General features: G+C 33.7%; 1 protein-coding gene across 1 annotated transcript in view; it reads right to left on the bottom strand.

Moving 5' to 3' along the window:
* Nucleotides 1-888: 888 nt before the first annotated feature.
* The window catches only part of LOC130904089 (maternal embryonic leucine zipper kinase-like), a 106,566-nt gene continuing 96,117 nt past the window's right edge, over nucleotides 889-11,337 (bottom strand). Inside the window, exon 9 of the mRNA XM_057816646.1 lies at nucleotides 889-8,234. Coding sequence (XP_057672629.1) covers nucleotides 7,928-8,234 — 307 coding nt within the window. The 3' untranslated portion in view covers nucleotides 889-7,927. The remainder of the gene's footprint in view (nucleotides 8,235-11,337) is intronic.

Raw genomic sequence — 11,337 nt, 5'->3', positions numbered from 1 at the left:
AAATATGTTGCAACAATTTTTAGGTAGCAAGCATTCAATTTTCACCCCCTTGTGACGATTGAGTTGGTTCTGTCGACATGACAGATAAAGGTGAAAAAACATCCGGAGTAGGGAGTATCGTTTAACTGCGTTGTAATATTTTGCAGTGTGCAAATATTCGGTGTTTTAATCCTTATGAGTAAAATTATCTTTATCTGGTCGCCATCTCCCAGTATCCTCTTTCATTGTAGAAAGAAATTTACGTTAAGCAATGAGTAAGGGGATGGACGCTGGTCCAGAATAGCGAAGAAATAACACAATAAACAAAGTTCGATAACACTTAAACTTACATATTATACATATATACAAAAAAATATACACACATCCATATATACAAACCGTAGAATAAAACTAAGTCACGTGTGTCAAATCTCTAGAAGGAGCTTGACTCCGATAAGATCTAGGCGTTCTAAATCTGCTCGATCGCTGTTCCGAGGAAGAGTGTCCTTTACTGTTCCATCCAACATCTTACCTAGGTTCGTATGAGCAAGGAATCAAGAGGTGGTATCATGAAACAATATGGAAGTAGAAGGATTTTGCTTTTTCCTAAAAACGTGCTGCCAGGTATACCAGAGAGGATGAAGTGAGTTACTTGCTATTAGGACATTAAAAAGGTAATCAAAGAACGGTATCTTGGAATTCCCAATAAAAGGTAACTTGAATTACCTGGCTCTGGTATCGGTCAGTCAGGGGTCGAAGGATTATTGTTGTATTGAAAAAGTTGTTTGGGGATACAATCAAAACATGGAAAATGTGGTAAATTAAATGTGGATAGATCTTAAAGATCAATGTGTTACATTAATAATTACAGGATCTTATTTGGTGGTTTCAATAATCTGATAATCAATATTTTATCAATATTTTATTTAATTTTTTCTCACACATGACCATACTATTAATAAATTTATATTAGTTTGAGATAACAATTGAATCTTGGATCAAAATATACTTTAATAATTAATGCAAAATAAAGATCAGATTCAAAAATATATATTAATATCGAATTTAAAAAACCTATTCACCAATTTTATTTCTTAGATATTTCTTTCACTCGGTTAACCTTTGCATACAGTGCTTTTTATACAGGTTATACATATATGTTTCTTGATAATTGTCTAATATAATAACAATGCTTATACTTTACGACAGGTGTGAAAAATAATTTTATATATGCTTAAAGTACAGTTATAGTAATGCATGGTATAATAAAGTCAATATATAGACATTAAAAATAAAGGTTGTCGGATTTATATTTTCTAAAATTGCTAAGATCGCTATAAATGTGATTTCATTAATTCAGTAAACAATCATAGGCTGGAGTTCCGAAAACGGGAACCCACCGTTTGGCTTCGAATTTTCAGTGTAGTCTATCATACACTAAATGATTGTACCTAAAAGGAATTTTGACGTTTTGCAATCTTGAATTGACGAAAAGTATTTATAGGGGTACCTCTTATACCTCAAAAATCTTTATACCTTGAACATACTTTACATACATTAGTTACTTTTAACTCAACTGTGTAATTGTATATCATGCATCGATAAACAACTCAGAATATGAACACGATTCTGATCATCTGTTGACAAAAGTGGTTTACAATTTTTATGTGTAAAATGTAAATTTTTTCTTCTTTAGTTTTTGTCTGCATTTTGTATTTAATTGATAGGGATCTCACTCCAGTATTTTATTCAGTTACTTGGCATTTATTTCATGAATTTTTAACCTATATACTCATAACGTCAAACTTCCTATGATTATTTGTTTAACTCTTTGATGTGGTATTGTACCTAGAACACAATAAACCCGATGTACCTTGAACATGTCCAACGTACAACATGATGTACGTGAGACAGGTTCGAGAGTCATCGTATTTTAGAAAATATAATCTTGCGTCCTTTTATTCATAAAATGTACCGCAGTTATTGCTTTGAGCGATGCTTTCACAATAAAATATGCCCCGAAGCACAACAGGAAAAAAAGGGATCGACGATCTAATCCGGAAAAAATGAAATAAGCGATAAAATTTATAAAAGAAAGATTTTCATTATACAGTGCTGCAAAACATACTGCATTAACAAGAAGCACAATTCGGAGACACATGCAAACCATTGACAAACTAAGATGAGCCATTATTTGATATAAGAAAGAAAATTTACATTATACATTGCTGCAAAGCGTACTAGTTTAGCAAGAAGCACGATTCAGAAATACATGCAGTCCTTTGACCATGAAGGTAAAAAAGACTACAACCGTGTACATGGCAACTGCAAAAAAAGGAAATTTCCAATCCGGTTTGACGTTACGAAACGTTCGAGAGTTAGCATATCAATTTGCTGTTCCAAATAATAGGGATGCGTCTTTTTAGAAAGAGTTATAAAAATGATTTATCCCTACGTAAACAAGAAGCAACCTGCTTAGAGAGATCTATTGCATTTAATCGAACCAACGTTGCTCTTACCTTCATGAGTTTCAGAGCAGATCTCGAAAATGTCCTCTGTTACCAGCTGCTAACATATGGACTGGTGATGAAACGGGATTATTCACGGACCATAAACTTTGAATTGCTTCCTCATACAACTGTGACTATTGGCTATTCGCTGATCTCGCTGGTAAGAAATTCAGCTCAAATGAAGAAGCAATTGCTAAAACTGAAGCCTATTTTCAGGCAAAAGACAAATCCCTACATGCACGACATCGAGATGTTAGGGAAGCGTTGGAATGATTGCATTGCCCTTGAAGGAGATTACATTTATGAATAAAATCGATTTGTGGCAGAAAAGCAATACTTTTTTCTTAGTTGGTCACTCGACTTATTGAGTGATGTGTTACATTATGATTTTTTTTGTGACATATTTACATTGATTTTGTGATTGACCTGGAGATTTCCAGGAATCGAAATATTTACAATGATAGTATTTGTAGAGGAGAAGCTCCGAATATGGGCCCTGCTACTAATATGGGACACCCTGGAAGACAGAAAGCCCCATCCTCCGAATATATCTCAAATTACTCTCACTGTGTCTAGTTCGATTTATAGACACGTGCTGAATTTCTACGCAAAAACAATCGAACCACTGGAAAATTTCATTTTTGGTAATATTGGAAATAATTCTTAGTTAAGTAAAGATCACTTGTTTTGATTGACATTTGTCTTTAAATTCAGAGTTAGCTTGCTTGTTGTAGTAAAAATTATGATACAAATTATAAAAATGTCTGCACCTAACCAGAAATAAAATAAATCTCTAATTTCCATAGACCTCAATTGCTTCTAATATGGGACAGTTGTTGATCCTATTATGAACCTAGCCCATATTTCAAACCAAGTTGATTACAATTGTTTTTCTTTTCAGTTGAGATGCCTAGAAGACAGAAAAAATATAAGTGTGATAATGTGAGAAAGTCTTGGGCTTCGAACACAATGGTGAATGCAATAGAAGCAATCAGAAACCAAGTTGATTAGAATTGTTTTTCTTTTCAGTTGAGATGCCAAGAAAACAGCCAAAACATGAGTGTGATAATGTGAGAAAAGCTTGGGCTTCGAACGCAATGGTTAATGCAAGAGAAGCAGTCAGAAACCAAGGAGTTGGCTTTAGAGTCGCTGCTAGAGATTATCGAGTTCCCAGATCGATATTATAAAGATTTTTACGAAATGAAAATTTAGAGCCTGAAGAACTAGTAACTTGGGAGGAAAACTGTTTTAGGATGTGAAATAGAACTGGAATTAATCCAATATATCTTAATCATGAAAGCAAAGTATTACGGACTTACAAGAAAAGTTGTTCAAAGAATGGCTTACAATTTAGCTCTAGGAAACGGTACTAAGCATGCTTTCAAAAATGATGTTGCCGGACGCTCTTGGTTGGACAGATACATCGTCACAGAAACGCGAAGACTTTTGCTCGGGCGCTAGGATTCAATAAAATCAACGTACAAGAGTTCTTCAATCTTTTGGAAACTGAATACCATAAAAATAAGTTTCCATCATCGAATCTTTGATGTCGACGAAACAGGTCTTTCTATTGTTCGAAGCAAAGTTGTGGAAGTTATTGACAGAGACCATTATAACGTTTATAATAACATTTATTGTAGCCATGAGCGCAGGAGGACAATAAGTCCCACCGATGATAATTGTTCGAAGAAAAAATAGAAGTGACTCTTGAGAAGTGCGCCACCTGGATCTGTATATGCAGTTCACCCAAGTGGATGGATGCAACAAAACCTATTTACCGAGTGGATGAGGCACTTTATAGACTTCGTAAAACCAACCGCTGGTTCTCTGGTATTGTTGGTACTAGACGGACACTACAGCCACACTCTGAACATAGATGTGATAAAACTAGCCAGCTATCACACCTACATCTTTTCTCTCCCATCACAAGCTACCCACAAATTACAGCCTTTATACAAAACATTTATGGGTAGCTGCAAGGTTAATCATAACGAAGAGATCAGGTGCTGAATACGTGAAAATCAAAGGGTTATTTCTCAATTTGATCTAGCAGAACTGTTGGGAAAAGCATTTTTAAAATCCCAAACTGCCAAAATAGTATCAAAGGGTTCAGAGTAACACGAATTTTTCCATGCAATCGTAATATTTTTTCTGAAGTTGACTTCATCGGTGAGCAAACTGAAGCAGAAAAATTCTGCAATACTTCATGCAAGACAACACCTGCAGTCTCTGTTGATTTAAATGAATCACTGAAAGAAGACCTGGACAATGACCCTCAACTAGGCTGCTCTAAGGACATCGAGCCTGAACTAAGCTGCTCGATTGACAAAGAGCATTAACCAGACTGCTTGGACATATGGCGTAGACCAGAAGACAACACTGGACCTCGATTTGCAGCAAATAATACAGGAAGGTCAAAGGAAACTGGTGCAGCAAAACGTATTCCAAAGAATAAAACTGGGCTCTTGAAAAATTTCGTATCTCCTTTCGAAGTATCGCCAATACCAACATTGAGATAAAAAGCAACGGATCGAGAAAGAAAATCTTCAAAATCTCAAATGATCACCTCCTCTCCTTATAAAATGGAATTAGAAATATCAATACCAAATATAAGTAACAAGGTAAAGTGCAAACTACAAATAACAACTTCAAAGGAAAAGAAAATCCAAAAGCTGCCAGCCCCTAAAAAAGGAAAAACTGCTCGGTCGGAAGAAGGGGAGGATGAGGAAGATTCGGATGATTTCTCTCCAGCTGATGAGGATAACGACATGGAAAAAATTAGTGACATTCCAGACGGTATGCATGTTTTGCGATGGCCATTTCAAGGACGACACAATTGGTACAGTGTTTAATGTGTAATAGTTGGGCACATGAGTAGTGTGATGAGCTGAAAAAACACTTATGTCTGCGATTTTTATCGCTAATTTTTGCTTTACTACCCAAAATACTACATCAGGAAGTAACAACAATTTTTGGGATATATGTGTGCTGAATTTGATATTTATAGGAGTACATTTTTTTGACTTATAATCAAATACATAAAAGGGGAACCTTCTCCTTTAACGATGCTTTAGTAGCTATAAGACTTAGTGAACAATTTGATGGCAGCCCGAATACATCTCGACAGTGTCAAGTGAAAATAAAAGTGAATCAAATAAATTACATGTTAAGTGTTAGTGAACAGTTAGCGTATTAATAACTAGTGTATATCGCACCGCACCGGTTGGTGATTAAAAACTGTTGTTTAAATAATTAAATAGGACATTACAATATTTTCATTTTGCGGCAGATATACGATTAATAGAACCTCCTGTAGGTCTTTTCTATGACTCCGACGAATGATTCCAAAAGTAAAACCTGTCCACCACACGAAAAATAGTAGCAGCATCAAATTGTTATTCATTTTATTTTCTTATTATATCAAATGGTTTTGTAAGAAAATTCCGAATACATAATCTTGTATACACATTCTCCGAAGATATTGAGCAGATATCTTTCTACCAATCGGAGATTAAAATGTTTCAACAGTCCAAGCAAACAATTCGTGATGAAAATTTCGCTTATATCCAAAATACCTAGTCCGAAATAAGAAACAATTCAATTTACTTCGAGTCAACGGAATCTAATATCAATTCAGCATTTATTTTTTTAAATAACTTATATCGACTTTATGTCTAAATTAATAAATTTGTTTGTAGGAAACAATATTGACATTTTGATCTAATTTCGGTTTCCAAGCAAAGTATAAACTGATCACCACAACTATGGAAAGAAAATATATTTTGACCATACATATATTTTCTATCCTCTAATGTCCAATTTCGAAATGACAGAGAAGCAATTATTAATTTAAATTATAAAATAGAATGCCTTTTAAATGTCTTCATTATCACTTATTTTCCATATAAACTTGGTGAAAATTAACACACTACTCATATTTGTGTCTGTATCTTTTTTTAACCCTTTGTAACCCACACCACAAATTTTAAAATAGACAATATTTTGTGAATTATTTTTAAATATTATAAAACACGTATTTTTTGGAAAATCAATGTATTCATTCAATCAATTACAGCCCGATAGAAATGTGACGACATATCTGTCACAGCGAGCTAATAAACCTTTTTTTCTTTATGGTGTGGTGTATGTGTGTGTAAATAAAATTGGTCGATCTCATGAAAGTTATCTTTTTTTTACCACTAAATCAAAAAACGCAATAAAATATAGGGCAATTGTCTCTTGTATAATCCAAAAGTCAATAATCCGAAAATTCCTTTAAATATAAAGAACTTTTGTTATTAAAGTTTTTGGATAACTTACAGATTTTGAGAAAAGTACATGGGTCACCTAATATTTGACGGAAAACGAATAGTTCCACAGCTACGGGGCTGAGCCGTAGCCGTTTTATACTCCCTTCAGTTTTAGAGCGTTTTTCTATGTTTTTTGATACGTAGAATCGATTTTTCTAGGGTTCCAAGCTCAAATTCTGTCGTGTAATTTGTTATAAACAATTTAATTGGTTATAAAACTATACCTCTTAAACAAAGAGAGAGTTAAAAAAAAGTTTCGAATAATAAAGATTTGTTTTAAAAAGACCTTCGAAAAAGGTCTCTACAGTTTTTTTGCAAAAAATCAATTTTTAAAAATTTGTCAATATAATGCAAAATTATTTCTTCTCACATCAGGCATTAATTGGTTACACAGTCATTTTGTGCATAGCAAAACTGTCCAAGATCATCGTGAAATAGTACAGCCACAACGACTTCTTACCAAAAGGGCAAATAAGCTTCTCTGCAATGTGCGTGAAACATCATCTAAGAATGCAGATTGGTTTGATGAAGACGAAGATGATGCAAATGAAGCAAATATCTTATAAAAGTGCGTTACGTAATACTTGATCGACTTTGGAGAAACTTTCATATAAAATCGTATCCACTATCTGTTGTTAACGTTTTTCTGGGGAGTTTCTAGAGATACCTTGTATAACAGAAAAAAAAATAATCAAACGAAAAGTTATTGGTTCGACTGATTAACACACATATAAGACATTGTGCTAAAGATAAGTTAACACATAAATATAAACTACGCTTACCATATTAAGATACTGTAAGATACTGTAAATCTCACATGAAGGTAATAGGCCTCAACATTTCTATTACTAGATCTCTATACATGGAACTAATCGAGACCAGTTACAAAATGATCATATTTTAACTTTTTTCGAATACCAAAATAATAACACTGCAGTTTAATAACGTCTTTGTTATAAATATGTTGAAAGCCTTAAGCATCTTGTTCATCGAAATGCATTATAAATAATTAATTTCAACTTACTCCATAAAGAAATTTTCTAGTAAAAAATGTACCACAGTACTATTTTCAATTAATAATAAGAATAAATACATTGTTTTCTCCTAACAATATAAACTATGGTTAATTTACACAGATGATTCAGAGTATCCAACAAAATCCCTCGATGTTAAAGCCAAAATTTCTTCACATACTTTCTTATAACACCAAGCATCTCCTCTTAGTCGTTTTCTTCTTATACCAACAAAACCATTAGATTGATTTTGCATAGGTGTATTATTAATATTTTTCTTCGATAAAGTTTTCGTCGGCGTACTTAGTTCTGATTGGGGTAAATTCTGAGTTAGATCTGGCAAAAAACATATCTCCAATTCGAAAGAACACACTCCGAAATTCTGATTAGGGGCAGGTTCCAGTTTTCCTCTTAAAGTAAACCTGAAACAAAACAGATAAATTAAATACATTAAACTTATCACAAAGGGACAGATTGAAAGATAATGACTAACAGGTAGATTGTCGAATACATGGGCTGATCATATAAAAGAAAATATTCACCATGGGTTACTAGAAACCATAGAAGCTGCTAGAAATAGAGACGAAACCAATAGATAATGTCTCTATGTCTATGCGGGCATAAAGAACTGAAGAGAGAAGATAACCCAAATTGTTACTTGAAAATATTTCTTGCATTTCAATTAGAAGACATACTTTTGGAATTAATCTTTGGTTTTATCAACTTCATCCTCCCAACTCAGTCGTTTCTTTATTCAATCACCCTTTTTTCAATTAATTTATTCACAATTCTGTGTTCCTAAACTTTTTGTTCCAAAGATTTCAGGAGTACTGCATAAGATCATATTATAACCCCGATGTACACCCAGAATCTGACATCGGTTCGTATATTTATAAAAATTGTGTCTTATATTTTGGTTCTATATTTTGATTCCTAGATATTTAAATTTCTGATATATCTGGCATATCATTAAATGTATGAATTCAGAATCGCCATTTTGTTATTCAACATCCGCACCTCGTATATCCAAATATTTGTAATGATACAATCGAAATGTCGCAACATGTTCAATTGATGGAAATTAATAAAACAAGTATGTACAATGTAGCAATTTTATGGGCCAAAATACTGATACAAATATATAATCCTGGAAAGAGGTCACGTATGAGGGTTTTCAATTTAACAGAGAAAGAATTAGGTTCTTGGCCCAACAGATAAAATACAAAAATTTTGAAGAAAATTTATTTTTCAACGTTTTCTCCTTTTTGCTCCATACACTTTTTTTAGCTATGTTCAATGAGTTCGATACCTTTTTTATAGTAAGAATCGTCAAGCTCGTCAAAATAGCCATTAACCTCTTCATTGTGAGATTATATTTGACCACCGAGCCCTCTTTCCAAGTCTGGTAACAAAAAATAATCCGAGGGGTCTTAATCAGGCGGATAGAATGGATAAGGTACCACTTCAAACTTTTAATTCATTAATAGCCATTGGCCATTGCAATAACGTATGTGTGAGCTGTTGCATTGTATTGATAAAAAAAACTTTCTTCTTAGCCTAATGCTGCCATTTTTTTTATTTATCCCACGCGCATACCAAAAATCCGATGCCATGACCTTACCTGCAGATGGAACGGTCTTTGCCTTTTTGGGAGTCGGTTCTCCGTTATCAGTCCATTGTTTCGATTGTTCTTTTCTTTTGAGTATAAGGTGATTAAACCACGTTTCATCCATAGTTATGAAATGGCGAAAAAATTCTGCTGTTTTTGTTCTATTGTGAGCTAACACGGCACCCATCTTGCGCACAGCTTCCTCATGTCCAAATTTTCAGTTAATATGCGATATTTGCGCACTTTTTGAAATGCCTATGTCTACTAGCTTTTTTTGTGGATTTTCTTCAACACTTCTAGAGTTATCACTTCATTTAATCGACCACTGTGATGCTGATTTTCACAGGTCGCTTAAACTCTGCTAACCAATATTTTACTGTTGACAACGAAAGAGCATTCTCACCCAGAGTAGAGTCTTGTTCAACTTTTACATTGGTTGGGCTAAGGCCTTCAAATAAAAGTTCAAAAAATAAAAATTGTATCATATAACGATGATCAATTCGTTCAATATCGATGGCTTTCCAACAAATACATCCCAAAATATATTGTGTACTTTGTATTATAGTGGTATTTTTAAGCAACTACCGCCATCTCTAGATCAGACCAAATACTTCTGAGACCATTCTCGTAGACTCTCTTTAAGTCTATAAACTTTAATAGATATAATCTTTTTCAGCACTCCAAATAATAATCGCCGCCTTTCTCCTGAAGATAGGCGGTTACGTTAACGTCCTCCTTTAATGTAAATGTCTCTCCTGCAAGTGAAAGGTAGGTGGTTAACCAATTCAAAGTGCAATTCGTGAAATCTCACCAAAATATGGAACTATGAGTTATCCTGATAGAAAAGCGCTCTATTTTTTTTCAAATGCGGTCGCATTTTTGCAATTTATTCCGTTATCCCATGACTATCACAGAAAACGGTCACCATCACTTGTTTTACCTTTCCTATCTTTTTAAATTTTGTGTAACAAAAACGCTACGCGATGTATTGTAGTACCATTAGAGGATTGTTTCTAGTAATAGTAATAGTTTCTACTTAATAATATATTTGACCTAGGCTGATCAATCTGCTTCGTCCCTGTCCATTTTTGATCAAATCCATTATATAGAAAAGAATCGCGCTAGGAGCTACCCGAAACTGTTGAAGGCTGCCTAAATTCATCTCAGTATCATAATGGATCCTGTATAGCATCGCAGGGTGATTAAATATTTGCGCTTGATAGATAGAAGAGTTATGGATCTAACGCATTGAGGTTCATCTTCGAAGAAAAAATTTGGGATGCAACCTTCTGAAGGGAAGGTCAAACAAACCATATTTTTTTATGCCGGCGATATTTTAGTAAGTTATCTGTCCAGCTGAGGTCCCTATTGTGCTAATTAAGGTGCAAAATTACGTTTGGTGATTGAAAGTTATATAACAAACCAGTCTATGCTTCAGTGACCTCACAAAAGCCTTTGGCCTTATTAAAGTGAAGATGTTATTTACATATTGGACAATAGAAATATACAAATCAATATAATCCAGACCATCGAAAACATATACTTCTACAAACAAGTTAAGGCTCGCATTAATAGTAAGCAAGCAAAATCCATACCAACTAATGATAGTATGAGACAAGGAGACTCGCTTAGTCCCATGTTATTCAACATAATAATGGATGAAATCATAAAAAACATGCGGCTAGCCAGAGATTACGGAATGTTTGACAGAGAAATCAAACTCTAGTGCTATACCAATGACGCCATAATATGTGCCAAAAATAAAGATGATATACAAAGAATATTGAATATATTTAATCTTACAGGAAAACTGTATAATATGACTATATCGACTGTAAAAACCATATGAATGATAACATCAAAAGTGCCCATTAGATGCAAATTAGAACTAGAAGGTCATATATAATACAACAGAG

This window comes from Diorhabda carinulata, chromosome 2 (genome assembly GCF_026250575.1).
Source record: "Diorhabda carinulata isolate Delta chromosome 2, icDioCari1.1, whole genome shotgun sequence".
NCBI classification, from domain to species: domain Eukaryota; kingdom Metazoa; phylum Arthropoda; class Insecta; order Coleoptera; family Chrysomelidae; genus Diorhabda; species Diorhabda carinulata.
This window is presented reverse-complemented; position numbering and strand designations above follow the sequence as displayed.